General features: G+C 38.5%; 1 protein-coding gene across 1 annotated transcript in view; it reads left to right on the forward strand.

Moving 5' to 3' along the window:
* The first annotated feature begins 3651 nt into the window (after nucleotides 1-3651).
* LOC149319468 (organic solute transporter subunit alpha-like) overlaps nucleotides 3652-15777 on the forward strand; it is a 29009-nt gene continuing 16883 nt past the window's right edge. The window contains exons 1-3 of the mRNA XM_089508073.1: nucleotides 3652-3875; nucleotides 11237-11388; nucleotides 13460-13533. Coding sequence (XP_089364199.1) covers nucleotides 3794-3875; nucleotides 11237-11388; nucleotides 13460-13533 — 308 coding nt within the window. The 5' untranslated portion in view covers nucleotides 3652-3793. The remainder of the gene's footprint in view (nucleotides 3876-11236; nucleotides 11389-13459; nucleotides 13534-15777) is intronic.

Here is a 15777-nt window from a genome sequence, read left to right on the forward strand (position 1 = left end):
GAGTTGCAGTCCAATAACCGTAAGAGGTCCACATGTTCCCCACACCTATTCTATCTCATGAGGAGTATGTTGAGGCCCAACTAGTCCAAAATCCTGATGTCACCTGTATGTGTTGGTCCTTCTGGCTTGCCTCTTAAAAAGACTACTGCTGAAATGAACCTTAGTTCTTTATACTAAAAAAGAGCGTGTGTGTGATTGTATAGTGGAATGTTCCTCTGAGAGAGAAGGGAACACTGCACTCAGAAACAAAGCACATTAAAGAAAAGGCTAGTTTGTATCTTTCCCTGTGATTGATCCATTGATTTTCAATATGCAAGGAAAAACATTCAGACATGAAACAACTTCACTAGGAAAGAAAGATCTGAAATCTTATCAGCCTTCCATCTTTCAGAGACTGTACCTTTGTCACTGCTGAAATGAGGACCATTTAAGTACCTAATACTGCCAAGCACTTAAGCAGAATCAGCAAAGACTGCATACTTGAAAAGGTCAATCTCTGTACACCAGAATAGCTTATCTGTTAACATTTATATTTCAGGCAATTATAGGAAAACAGCTCAAATCAAAAAAGTCCCTTTGATTCCAGCGCGGTGGATATAAACAACTGCTTAATTCCTTCAGAGAAATAATGCTTTAGTGCTTAATTTAAGCTGATTCATGCCCTTTATTTACAATTTTATTTTCTCAAATTACTTTAAGCAAATCTCTCTGGTATTATTAGAACAGCTAGATTGAAATTAGAGGAAGCATGTAATTTAAGGTATTAAATACTCCACGTAGAGTTCAATTATAATGGTTTAAAATACTACAACATGGAACTGTGGTGTTACTGGAGCATCAGGTGTATATTTTTCCAATATATGACATTTCTTGCATACCAGTTTACCAGTTTACTATAAACACAGTGTTGCATGATACTGGAAGAGACAAAAGAAGAAAACAAAAATAACAATTCTATATTTGTTGCTTTTAAGTTGCTATTGACTGATGGTGGTTATGGTGTAATGGATGAGGTTTGTTTGCTCAGAATGGGACTAAAAACTGGTAATGAACAGTATTACTCTTTATGCAGGAAGAAGAAGAATCCTTGGTCCTTGCACTGGTAAGTGAAATCACATATGATATAATACATTTTTATTATCAGACAGCAAGTGATCCAGTAATCCAGTTTTAAAATTAAAGCTACAAGACACACTCCAGCAGCAAGGCATACTTAATTCTACCAATTTCAGTGACTTCAACAACACCTATCTGTGTTCAGTTATGGCCATAATATTTAGCTTGTAAGATTTATATCCCATCTGACAAGGATAGAAGTGACCAGTTTTCATTCCTTCTTTCTTCTCCATTACTAATACACTTCAACTAAAAAGATGCAGGAGTTAACAGACCAATAAAATACAAATGTAATATGTTAATATCATATAAGAACATAGGTAGACCTAAAACAGGTCTCCGATAAACATAACACAATGTCTTTAGCAACATTCAACCTCCTGGTGCTAAATAAAAATATATACTATCTTAAATCATATACATAGTCTCTGCATTGTGATGCCAAAATATTATGTCCTAAAAATGCATTCCACATGAATTGGAACACCTTCAGCTCTTCTCCAGTGCACTATTATAGCTGTTGTAATATAATCCAGCAGCTTCAAATCAATAGGTAAGTCAATTATTAGTCGATCAGATTCCCTCGCTTTAAGTCAATTATTGATGGATCATGTCCTCCCCATTTGTGTATAGTCCATAATTAGCCCCACAGTGCTTTTCATCCAATATTATAGTATTTTCATAGCTCAAAAATAATATAAGCAACTTGGCTGATTGGCACTTTTCCCCACACGGAAAGTACATTTATTTCCCTCATTCTTAGTATGGACTAGATTTACCCTTAGAGAAAGCAAAAAAAGCTGTCTCTGGCAGTTATTTTGTGTTCTCATGAAAGACAGCAAACCATTATTTAATTCATTATAATTGCATTTTTTTACTCTTCAGACACAGCACTTGTGAGATGTCCTATATAAAATGGTAAACTACTCAGTGTTCAATCTTGAGTACTTGGCATTTTTTATTTGGGGCGTAAGGAGGTGGTAAATCCGAAGATTAAGTGTGCATTCAACTAGAACATGCTATTTTATTAATGTGGGGACTGTTCAAAGGCAAAGCAACTTTAGGATATATTAACAAGAGCATAGTATTCTGACAGAGAGAACTTGAAGCACCTTTGATAGTAACTGAATGAAAGAAGTTGGCAGCATGAGCTTTTGTACAGTCTACTTTCTCAGATGCATAGGCTACATCTTTGAATTCTGATAGAGAGAAGTTATATAGTCCCACTCTATTTTGCTTTGGCCAGACCTCACCTGGAATACTGTTTCCAGTTCTGGGTACCACCGTGCCAGAGGATATTGATAAGCTGGGACATGTTCAAAGGAGGGCAACCAGATGGTAAAATGTCTGGAAACCAAGACCTTCATGGAATGAAGGAATTTTAGAATTTTACCTTAAAATAATAATAATAATAATAATTTGTTTTATTTATATACCGCTATTCCAAAGATCATAGCGGTGAACAGCAAGTAAGCTAATTAGCAAGTAAGCCAATTTGCCCCCAACAATCTGGGTACTCATTTTAGCGACCTCGGAAGGATGCAAGCCTGAGTCAAGCTTGGGCCCTTTTGCTGGTCTTGAACTCGCAACGAGTGAATGGCTGCAGTACAGGCATTTAACCACTGCGCCACCAGGGCTCCAAAAAAGAGACGACTGAGAGGTGATCTGATAGCCATCTTTAAATATCTGAATGGGTGTCATATAGAAATGAAATGAATTTCTCTTCTGCTACTCCAGAGACCGGGGGGGGGGGGGGGGGAGGAATCAATGGTTCCTAATTACAAGCAAAGAGATTCCACCTAAACATTGGGAGGAACTTATTGACTGTAAGAGCTGGACATTGGAATTCCACTTTGACAGTGGAATAGACTGCCTTGGAGGGTGGTATGGAATTGTGGGATTTGTAGTTTTGTGAGATGCTTAGTTTTTACTGTCAGAGAGTTCTGATGCCACAACAATCTACAGTTCTCAGGATTCCACACAATGGAGCCATGACAGTTAAAGCAATGTCAAACTGCAGTGCAGATGCAGCCTTAGATTGCAGCTTGCCTGATATTACCTGTTTTTCGCTGCATAATTCAGGAGGTGAACTTTGCATGTAGAGGGAGGTTCTCAGTGAGGCAAAAGAATGGTTCACAGGTTTGTGTTATGGGCGAACAAAAGGGGTGTTAATAAAACAATAAAGCACAATGGCATTCTTTGTACAGAACATAATCTCACAAAACCAGACTCCTTTCAACCTTGCACCCTGTGGAGGGCAATGTGGGAGATAACAGTTGGTGGAAAAGGTGTGGCACACCTAACATCCTAGTAAGATCAGACAGCCCTTTTAGTCTCAGATTTCCTTGTCTCTTTCTACTTTGGCTTCTTTTTATTCGGCTGCCTGCAGTTTGTCACTAATCCTATTTTGCTACTAATCCTAGGGTTTTGCTAACTGACATTTAGTTAACAGTTATCTTGTGGATTTTGAAAGTAGCAGGGCATCTGGACAGTCAAAATATTAATGTCTGTCGTGTCAGTCACAGAACTTGGCTAGTGGAGCTTGACTGGAAGAACAAAGAGAAACTAGAAGCAGGCTGTTCTTGGTCTTGCTTACGGCTGGCTTGTTGCAGTCAGGGAGAAAAAAGAAGCTGAAAGAGGAAACAAGGATACAAGTCCTTGAAAAGAAGTTCCTGCAATGGAAGAAGCGGAAAAGAATAGCACATTAGATCCTGTCTGTTCTGCAGATGAACGCCCATTCTCCAAAATAATATTGGAAAGTAAGTTTTCAAACTGTTGATTAATAAAAAACAGAAAATCTATGAGAAGAGCACCTTCTTTTGTTGTTTTCTAGAATGATCAAAAAGACTTGTTAAAGACATGTTAAGTATGTGTATGTATCTGTGTGTTACTAATGGTTTTGAATTGACCTACTTTTCAAATGATTCTTGAAATTGGGAAGATAGAATAACATTTAACCTTTAGAGTGAAAAGGAACATTGAACTTTGTGTTAAATACTGTACAGATATACCTTGGTTAACACAGAAGAGATGTGTTCCTGGGCACTACTCCTTTAACAGAAAATTTAGTACCTGAAGCAGAAATAATATGAGAAGAATAAGGATAGGTTCCTACACCATACCTATACATACGCAAATACAGCAGGTCAATGTTTTGGCAAACTTTTTTAAAATTATCAATATGCATGTGTGAAATGAATGACTTAAGCCAGGTCTTGCACAAGTAAATAAAAACATTTTGAAGTTTCTATGGACCATTTGAAAGCTTTCCCCCAAATGCATGTACAGATGACTTTTTGGTTCACCAGTCTCTGCCTGTCTCATGATTTTCACTTTGGTGGCCAAATTTACAGATTTATGCTTTTTAAAAACATACTGGCGATAGTTTTTTGGGCTATGTGGCCATGTTCTAGAAGAGTTTATTCCTGATGTTTTGCCAGCATTTGTGGCTGGCATCTTCAGAGAATGCTAATCTGGAAGAGAGTGGGTATATATATACTGTGTGACCCTGGGTGAGGAGGAGTGATTCCCATGTTAATCTGTGTATTGTTCTGTTGTTGATGGCAGGGCCTCAGGGTGGCATCATCTCTGAAGATGCCAGCCACAGATGCTGGCGAAATGTCAGGAATAAATTCTTCTAGAACATGGCCACATAGCCTGAAAAACCAACAACAAAAAAAAAAAACCTATGGATGCCGGCCATGAAAGCCTTTGACTTCATACTGGGGATAGTTGGTGAGGCAGACATATCTATTTTCCCCTTTTCTCTTTGTCTTAGCTATTCACATGCTCCCTAAAGGATTCTGGAGGTAGCTCCTGCTTACCTTGCCTGTTATAGGCAGGAAGACACAGCTAGAGCAGTGTGTTTCAAGAACTCTGATTTTGGGGACCAGCAAATGTTTTTATAGTGTGCCAGAGATTGTGTGCATTGGCTACAATTGCTTCTTTGTTTCCTAATGACTCTCCAGGGACTATCAACTAATGGCTCAGGGACAGGCACCAGGCCAGAGACCATCATTTGAGCAGCACTAAGCGAGAGTAGTATTCCATTCATTCCCACCTCAAGCTTTATTGCATTGTTTACGGCAGATGTGCTGCTGTAGGCTGGCATTGAAAGTGGGCTTCTCCAGACCTCCTTCATCTTCCTCCCAATGCCAACACTGCTAAACACGCGTGCACACACACACACACACACATCTCTTTTGGATAGATAGAGAATGAAGGGAAAATGTGGAATGGGCAGCCCATAAAGACTTTGTAAAAAAGAGTTTCTTTGTCCGAGGATTTCTTAACTGAGGTATACCTATACACAACAACTTTTACTAGTAGGCAGCATTCCATTCATTAGTAACATCAAAGTTAAAGTGAGGAAATGGCAAAGTAATGTCAAAGTGAAGTAACATCAAAGTTAAAGAGGTGTAACACAGTAACCTGTTTCAGGAGGACCTGTGCAAATTTCTCCTTTTGATGGGAGATGAGGAATATGGAACTAAACAGGTATGTGAATCAAAACAGGGAGTTTCCAAGATGCTTCTGGCCTATCACTATGTGAACTGTTCTCTAACCAGCCAGATTAGCAATTAGTTGTTGGAGCTTTTCTTTCATTCTCATGAAGTATGCAATTGCTCCTCCGTGTCCGGTGTGGACAAAGACTATGGAAAAGGAGGACCACACACTAAAATGTCTTAAAGAACTGTAACATAATATTATAGAAACAAACCTGTAATTGGTGTATAAATAAAACATTTTCAAAACAACAATAAAGTTAAATTTATGGCATGCAGAGTTGGCAATCAGAAAATAGCTATTAACCAGTTTGGGTTCTACTAAATGAAAGTATTTATTTCAGTTAACTTAGCCATATATTTCTCTCTAAAATGAACATATTGTTCACATTCATAAATTATATGACGCTCATATTTCTGTTTTTATGAAGGGCCTAAATGTGCTTTTTGGCATCTTGTTCAGTCTATATAAAACTTTCTGGCTCTCAAATAAAAATTCTTTATAATAAGGGACACCTGCCAGTCCATAATGGGACAAGTTTTCTGTCCTCCAAATGAGGAACATCCTCTATATATAATAAGGGACACCTGGCAACTCTAGTTCGTTCATTCATTCATTCATTCATTCATTCATTTTATTTCCAGGATTTATATCCTGCCTTTCTCTCATAATGGGATTCAAATCAGGTTACAAAATATTTTTTAAAAGACAGAGCTAAAACATTGATTACAAAGGGTAAAAATAATTAAATAGTACCAACTTTAAAACATAGATTTAAAACAGCATAGTTAAAAACAGTAAAACCCATTAAACATTAAAACAGCATACCACATTACTCAAATAAAATTTACCCATCGAACGCCTATCTAAATAAAAAATTCTTTAGCTGCCGGCAGAAAGACAGCAGCGAGGGGGCCGACCTGATCTCCTGTGGCAAGGAGTTCCACAGTCTGGGAGAAGCAACAGGGAATGGTTTTTTCCGAGTCCTCACCAACCGCATCTACAAAGATGGTGGGACTGAGAGAAAGCCCTCTCCTGCTGATCTTAGCACTTGGGCTGGCTCGTATAGGGAGAGACAGTCCTTCAGATAGTCTGGACCCAAGCCATTTAGGGTCTGATTAATTTGATCCCATATTATGCAACTGGCTTGTAATGGGACTCCTTGCTTTACACTCTTTTGCAAACCTAGCAGCAGCAGCAGCAGCAGCTCACTTCTTTGAAGTGTATTCTAATGGTATAGAAAAGGTTTGAAAGGAATCCAGATAGCAATTAGTACGTGAGAGAAGAAGTCACTCCATTAGTGGTTTCTATTCCTCTAGTGGGCAGAAAGGACTGGATACAACCTTTAAGTGTTCAGCTAGCTGTGATGCTGGAGATCCATTTCCTCTAACATTTAAAAAAACTAATTCCTTTTCATTAGGTTACACACTGCTATGATCAAAGTGAGATGATGTCTAAAAAGAAAGAAATGAGGTGTTTGCCCAGTAAATGATTTACAGTTGCAATACTTATTTTATTCCTCAGCAATCTTAGATAAGATTTATTGCCAATTAACTGGTTTTGTGGCACTTGTGGAAAATACAGTTAGACAAGCTGTATAAAATTTTGAGCTCACCTGCTTGGGTGAATAATCCACTTTATGTAGAAAAATGAAGTTAAGATCTTGAGGTTGATGCAGAATTAGACTTAACTTTGAAATGTACAGGCACATGGTTTTAAATTGTAGCTTTTAAAACTGTTTTAACAGTTGCCTTGTTTAATATGTTTTTATCTTGTTTAAATTATTCATGGTTTTAATGTGGAAGTGTTTCCACAATAAAGGATGTGCTACAAATATTTTGAGAGCCAGCATGGTGTAGTGATTTGAGTGTTGGACACAGGGATGCCAGGGTTTGAATTCCAACTTGGCCATAGAATCCCATTGGGTGACCTTGGGTAAATCACATTCTCTCAGCAAGAGCAAACCGCCTTTGAACAAATTCTGCCAAAGAAAGCCATATGGCTTGGTGTCACTGTAAGTCAGAACTGACTCAAAGGCACACAACAACAAATAAATATTTTTTAAAATAAATCATAAATAGGATAAGAGACATGGAACAATATGTCTTACAAACCTGTTAAAGCCACAGCTGTAGAATAGTAGGGTGCTTGCTTTTAAATTGGTATCAACATAGTATCTAATGCCTCATTTATGAATAAAAAATTCACAATATTCCTGGAAAAAAGTGAGAATGCCCTTTGATCCTATGAAAGTCTTGCTGGATGTTACAGTGCTGGAAGCAATGCTTCCTGGTTCTAAATATAACTGACTCAATTAATTGAAAACATAAGCGAACACTGATTATATTCACCAGTAGTTAACTGATTACACACTGAATATATTTGTTACTGAATGTTTTTCTACACATCCCTGAACAAACCCTTGCTATCTTTTACTACACCTATTTGTTCAACTATTCCTTTCTTGGATATTTGTTTTGTTTACTAGTATATTTAGGCCCAGTACATACCGCCAATAAGCAGTGTACCAGGGCCAATACTAGGGTTAGGGACTGTGCGGCAACCACATGGTCTTTAACCCTAGTATGTATGGACGGTGTAACAATGGCAATGCCCTGTGTACACGGGTGCTGCCATTGTTACATAAGCACTGCACGGCATCCACATGTTGCCATATGTCACTTATGTAACAAGTGCACCACTGATGCACTTGTTACATCACCCCTGCAGCTTTAAAAGAACTCGCTTTTCTCAGGTTCTTTTTCCTCTGCAGTGAAGCTGCATGGTTTGGCAGCTGCGGCTTCCCTCTGGAGGAAAAACAGGTGCCGGCAGACCGCCGATTTTCGGCGGTCTGTACTGCGCCTTAGTTAACAAAGGCCTATTCCATTCAATTTACCTCAGAGTAGACAATATAGAAATGCATGATTAAAGAATATAAACAGAACTAGACTTTGAAACCATGAAAAGAAGGGAGAAATGAAGACAGATCATTCATCTATATATAGGCCATGGAACGAATGCATATATCCTTACTTATATCTGCTAATACCCCCAACCATGCAAGAAAAGTGGGGAGTTCTTGTCACTTTAATACAGATACCAAAACACAGAATACAGAGCATGTTCACAGTAATAGACATATGGTATAAGCAGTCTACTATGCTTATCCTACTATGTCAGCTAATTGGAGTACAATGGCAAAGTTTAATGCTGCCCCAAGAATTGTTGTGCTGTAGTGGCACTGAACGATAAATGAAAGTCAGCAGATGTTAGACCTTATTCTTTTTTTTATCCATTAACTCACTATAAGCTTTTAAGAAAGTCTGAAATACTTAGCCTAAAGATCATACCATATCGGATGTGACAACAGCAGACCTGACATGATGTGACAGATGTGACATGATTGAAGAAGCAATATACCTGGGAGTGAGACAGGGCTTGGCCAAGACATGTTGCTGTCCAAGGTAGATTTGCAAATGATGCCTCTGCAAGGACTGCCACTGATCACCATCTCTACCATCCATGTCACCTCCTGCTATGGTATTGAACGTGGGGACCTGCTAGATGCCTTGTGGTTCCAGTGCAAGATTTTACCTTATTGGACACCACCACTCTTGAATAATTGTTGCCACCACATATACTGTGTGGCTGAACAAAAGCATTCCAATAACTCATATGTGTCTAACACAAAAATAATGCATTAGACAGAAGTTGAACATAACATTAAAGATTAATTACAGTGGGCCCTCGGTATCCACTGGACTTTGGTTCCAGGACCTCCCCTTTGCTGTGGATATCTAAATCTTTTGGATGCTCAAGTCCTATTATGTACAATGGTGCAGTAAAATTGCATCCCTTAAAAATGGTGAACAACTCAAAGATTTGATTTTTGGATTTTCAAGCTATGGTTGGTTGAATCCACGGATGCAGAACCTGTGGATACAGAGGGCTGACTGTACTTAATGCATCTAAATCCTGACTGACCCTAACTCCAACTCACATCTCCCTCATATTCCTAACACCAGCACTCATAATCTCTCACTTTGTTTCCAACTCATGCCCTAACTCTCTCTCTGACCTCCACCTAGGCTTTTAACATCCTTTCCAGCATGCAGTTTAGGATATTACTGCACTGCACTCTTATAGCACTGCTATTCCTGTTAAAACACCTTTGATGTTGCGCAGCGCGTGAGGCCACACGTCAACGTTTGGCACCAGATTTTCCACCTTCGTGACTGTAGTCAGCAGCTTGTGAGCTGGAGAAACACCTCTCCCTTTCTTAATGAGCAAAGAGACACTGTAAACCTCTCTCAGATGAGGCTTTTATTCTTAGAAGAAGCTCCACTGTGTAAAACAATATATACATCGACACCAACCACCATCCACACTAGTAACAACCCACTCTGAGGTCAAATGCTCATCACTACTCTAGCAAAGGCTCTGTGAGGCTTACTAGGTCTTGCCTCTCCCTCTGGTCTCACAAAGAATACCCTCCTCAGGGACTTTTCAGACTGGCAGCATTCTACATTACTTTACAGCACTTGTTGAATATCTTTTGCTTAAATGCCTAATCATTATGGCTCACAGTAACCCTTTAATGTCTGGTTACTATTAAAACCCACATTGTACATTTTCCTTGTGACTCTATATCCCAACAATTCCACTGTAACTGCTCTGGCCGCCTCCTGTTGCATTCTAGGATTTGCAGTTTAGGGAGGGGCATTTAGAATATTCAGCCAGAGAACTCTTAGGCCTCACTGAACTACAAAACCCAGAATGCAACAGGAGGCAGCCAGAGCAGCTAAACTGGAACAGCAGCACTATAAGAGTATAGTGCAGTAATCTCCAATATCACCCCAACTCTCTCCACATTTGTTGTTGTTTGCCTCCTTTCCAAATTATGGCGATCCTAAAGCGAACCTATACTTTAGTGGCAAGATTTTTTTTTCAGGGGAGGTTTGGTGTTGCCTTCCCTTGAGGCTGAGAGTGTGTGACTTGCCCAAGGTCACCCAGTGGATTTCATGGCCGAGCTGGAAATCGAATCCTGGTCTCCAGAGTTGTAGTCCAACACCCAAGCCACTATGCCACACTGGCTCTCCTATATGTTACATACCTTACCTTAATTTATTAACAGCACAATTTCTTTTTGTTAGAAATGCTAATATTTTTGTTTTGTTAAAAAAATATGGCAGACATAGCAGAAACTCAGGTATATTGTTTACCACTCTAAGTGATGATGGCTGCATCTGCACTGCAGAATTAATGTAGTTGGACACCACTTTGACTGCTATGGTACAATGCTTTGGAATTCTGGGATTTGTAGTTTTGTGAGATATTTAGCCTTCTCTGTCAGAAAGCTCTGCTGCCACAACAAATTACAAACCCCAGGATTCCACAGGATGGAGCCATGACAGTTAAAGGGGTGTCAAACTACATTAATTCTGCTGTGTGGCAGCTGCCATCATAAAATGCCTAACTTGTAAGCCCTTTTTGAATTCTGCAAGAAAATGTGATATGAGTGCAGGATAAGCATATTTACCTGCTTTTACCAGATTAAAGTCTACTTTACCGTATGAGGTATAGGTGTTGTTTAAGTTCCTTTTTGTTCTTTTAGGCCTCGGGTTGACAGGAATATTGCTGTTTGCCATGCTGACTTTAATGACACTGACTGCCAACCTAGTTTTTGTGGAGGAAGTTTTCTACATCTACCACAAAATTCCCCCCTCCAAAAGATCAATTTTTATTTGGATAAATGCAGCTGCTCCAGTAAGTGCAATGAATTAAGCTTAACATTGAAATGCTTTTAGTTCTCAGATTTAGAGCAAAGAATTTGAATCTGAGATGTCTCTATTATGAATGTTTGGGTGTTGCATTCCCCTTCAGGATGGACTATCCAGTGAGTGAGCACATGTTTTGCATGCAGAAGTCCACAACCAAACTTTGGAACTCACTTGCTAGGAAAGCTAAATAGAGCTCCTTCCCAGCTCCATTTGTTTGCAGGAAAACATCTTTTTTGTTCATTTAAGCCTTTGGTAACTGATCCTGCTCACTGTGACAAACATTTTTTAACTGGGCATGTGCTCTGTATTTGTTTTACTTAAAATGCTTACAACTGTGTTTTAAAATTGCATTTTTAATTCATTTTACGTATTTTTATTATTTTATTGTAAGCTGCCTCAAATTTCATTAATGGAAGAGACCACATCCAGTCCAACCCCCTTCCATGCAGAAAGACACAATCAAAGCACTCCTAACAGAGGGGCCATGCAACCTCTGTTTAAAAACCTCCAAAGACAGATACTTCACCATAGATCATGGCTGTGTATCCCACTTGAACAGCTCTTACTGTCAGGAAGTTCTTCCTAATGCTTAGGTGGAATCTCTTTTCCTGTAGTTTGAATCCATTGCTTCCTCCATCCTCAATATGACATCTCTTCAAATATTTAAACATAAATGTCATGTTACCTCTTAACCTCCTCTTCCCCGGGCTATACATATCAAATTCCCTAAGCTGCTCCTCAAGAGGGCATGGTTTCCATGCTTTTCACCATTTTGATTGTCCTCCTTAGATAGAAAAGGGTTTTAGCACTAATTAAAAGTTGGTTGAAGTGTGAAATCCTACATCTATATCTATATTTATATCTATATATCTTGCAAACAAGCTAGTAAAATGTGGGCTAGACAATGCAATTGTTAGGTGGATTTGAACTGGTTGACTTGCCGAACCCAAAGGTGTTTAGCCTGGGGAAGAGACTGTCAAGAGGTGATATGATAGCCCTGTTTAAGTATTTGAAGGGGTGTCACACTGAGGATGGAGCAAGCTTATTTTCTGCTGCTCCAGGGAGTAGGACACACAGAACAATGGATGCAAGCTACAGGAAAAGAGATTCCACCTCAACATTAGGAGGTGGAACACACTCCCTCGGAGAGTGGTGGAATCTCCTTCCTTGGAGGTCTTTAAGCAGAAGCCGGGTGGCCATCAGTCTGAGATGTTTTGATAGTGTGTTCCTGCATGGCAGGGGGTTGGACTGGATGGCCCTTGTGGTCTCTTCCAACTCTATCATTCTATGATTCTATATCTCCCTGTGGGGGCAACCCTGAGGCTATTAGATAAATCAGATTTCCCCCATCAAACCTTGGAAGAGAGATCACTCTTCAGAGAGGATGATCCAATATTGGATCTCTGATGTTGGTGCCTCAATGTCAGGAGGATGGTAGATCAAGGGAGGCTTTGAATCCAAAGGATTTATTTATTTATTTTATTCTTCACTTTATTATTTACTTATTTATTATTTACTTATTATGATCTAAATCCCTCCCAGTCTCTGGTCATAGGGAGATCTAAAGCCTTCCCAGTTCTCTCTCCAACATAGTTAAAACTAACAAAACTATTTTGCAGAGTAACTAATTTTCCACTAATCACAAAGATGACTATCCAGAGCATTGGGATATGTTATTTTTTAATCATGAGAGAAACAGGAGCATGCAGGAGAGACAAAAACATCCAGAGAGAGAGATCCTGGCACCCCAGTATTGGAGAAATATGTTTCTCTGAGTGCTTTTTTCTTGTTGTTTTATAGCTCTGATCAAATTTTAGAATTGTAGAAATGTTACTTCATCCTATAGAGCAGTGCTTTCCAAATGTTAACCCTCCAGGTGTTTTGGAGTTCAACTCCCAGAAGACTTAGCAAGTTTGGCCAACCAACAGTAGGAATTCTAGGGATCTGACATCTGAAATATCTGGAAAACCACTGTTATAAAGGATGAATCTCCTCTGCTATAATTTCATAAAGCTGTTTTATCTGAGCCAATACGTCTGCTTTTCTTTTTTCACTAGGTGATAGCTACAACATCATGTATTGGGATGTGGATTCCTCGCTCAACAATGTTTACTGATTTTACTGCAGCAGTGTATGTGTTTTTTCCTGTTCTTACAGGTATTTCCGAAACTCAGGGCTGTTTCAGTGTTAACAACTGCTAGCACTAAAAAAACATATAGTTATTTTGTTGAACTCCCCTTTGTTCTATAAAAATGAAATCCCTCATCAGGTTTTGTTATGTGAGAAAAATAACATTAACTCAGTCTCTGATGGTAGTGTAGAAAATACTAGCTAAATAAAGAACTGAATGTTGCAGAAATGTATGTATGTGAAGAGAGTTATATTCTTTAATTTGTGCTCTAAAAACTCCTATATTCCTTTGATTGACATCTGGATTATTTCTCAATAATGTCTTACAAAACAAGATTTTGACCTTGGACAAGTCCTTTCTTAATGGTGCACCATGAAAATCTTTTTTTTAAAAAATGCAGAAAAAAATCAGTATAGAAATGATCTCCAAATAGAGATTTGTGTGTCAAGGGTTGCCAGCTCGTGCATATAAAAGGAAGGATGAAGAACAGTATGCTTGGTATCTGGAACATAATGCGATATTGGAATATCTTGTGAACTTTATCCATTATCATTTAATGGACAAGCCAATTTTTGTGTGTGTGCAATGTCTTTATTAAATTATTTTAACGTATATACAATGTTGCATGTGCCCCATTCCCCCTCCCCCCTCCCGCATGGCTTGATAAGAGTTTAGAATCAATACACTGTTTACAATTAATACCTAACATTCAATACAGTGCGCCCGCACCATGTGCGGGCACATTTTACAAGGCTTCCAACTTACCTGGAAGCTACTTGGGGAGGGAAAACAATGTTGTGTGTGCCCATGGTGCATGCGCGCTGCTCCGCCACATGCATGAGCCCCATGCTTGAGCATAGGCAGATTTTCCCTTACTCAGGGGGATCTGGAACGGATCCCCCGCATAAGGAGAGGTCCCACCGTATGTGGGATTTAATTACATTATTGACTTCATTGTACTCTGTATTCCCTTTAACCTTCTCAAGCAGGATTTCCCAACCCAAATTCCAAGCTTCTACTTTCTTTTCTCCAGTATATTTTAATCTTCTATCTCTAATAATATCAAACAACAGGCTACCCGCCAAATACTTATCTACTTTGGTGAAGTTCTAATTTTTACTTTCTTTTCATCCCCATGCCATCACAGCCTGTGTTGCTTTTAATATATTCTTTATTGCTTTCTCTTCATTATTCTTCAGTCCCTTATTCTTCAAATTTAATGTTATACAATTCTCTTTGCTCAAATGAACATCCTTGCCTATAATTTTATTAATCTCTCTTATCACTTCACCCCAAAACTTCTGAACACACGGATAGTCCCATCACATATGCATGTACAAACCCTTGGACAGACCGCAGTGCTAACATTTAGCGGTTAGATTTTTATTGAAAAGTGCTAAATGAGAAGGGGTCCTATACCATCGCCCTATTAATTTCATCTGTTGCTCTTTTATTCTAGTGTGCTTGTTTCTCTTAACCTCTTGTATCCACAATTGTATATCTTCGCTTGTTAAATTTAGATCTCTTTCCCAAACTCCTTTCAAAATATCTACAATTTTAAACTGATGCTCCAATATTACTCTATATAAATCCAATAATATCTTTGCCTTCATTTAGCATCTTTTTGATGATCCTCTCCAATGGTGTTACGTTATTTTCCTTCATATTTTTAACTATATCCTTTAACAGTATACTAATTCCAGCTGCGTGGACCCAATATGTCTTTCCAATTAAGTCGGTGAGTCTCTCCATCCCACATGGGTTGCCCTCTTCATCAAGCAGGTCACCTATAACTCGAATACCTTCATTTTTTATTTTCTCTAGTGTTCTCCCTAAGTCATTGTTGTTGCTTGTATTCAAACTTTCTATAGGAAACTATTGAAGGTTTCAATTTACCATTATGTTTTGCCATTTTTCTCAAGATTTGTTTAGTTACTTTTTATATACATTTTATATACTTATGCCACTTGCTGGTACTGAGCTCAAAAACACATCTTCTCTTCTTGTTTTCCCTTTTTGTTTTTGATCATTCTGGTTTTTGACTGAACTGATTTTTAATTGTGGAAATTTAATTGTGATTTCAATGAATGCCAATTTTAAGAACATTGGAAGCATATATTATAATGCCCGACAGCTGTTTTATATGACTGAGATATTGGAAAGGCTTTTAGTGATATGAAATAAAAATATATCCCAGTGTATAACTTATAAGGAAAAAATAACTTAAAAGGAAAAAACCCAGAA

The sequence above is a fragment of the Sceloporus occidentalis genome, unplaced genomic scaffold (assembly GCF_023333645.1).
Source record: "Sceloporus occidentalis isolate IW3139 unplaced genomic scaffold, rSceOcc1.0.p SCAF_2, whole genome shotgun sequence".
In the NCBI taxonomy this organism is placed as follows: Eukaryota; Metazoa; Chordata; class Lepidosauria; order Squamata; family Phrynosomatidae; genus Sceloporus; species Sceloporus occidentalis.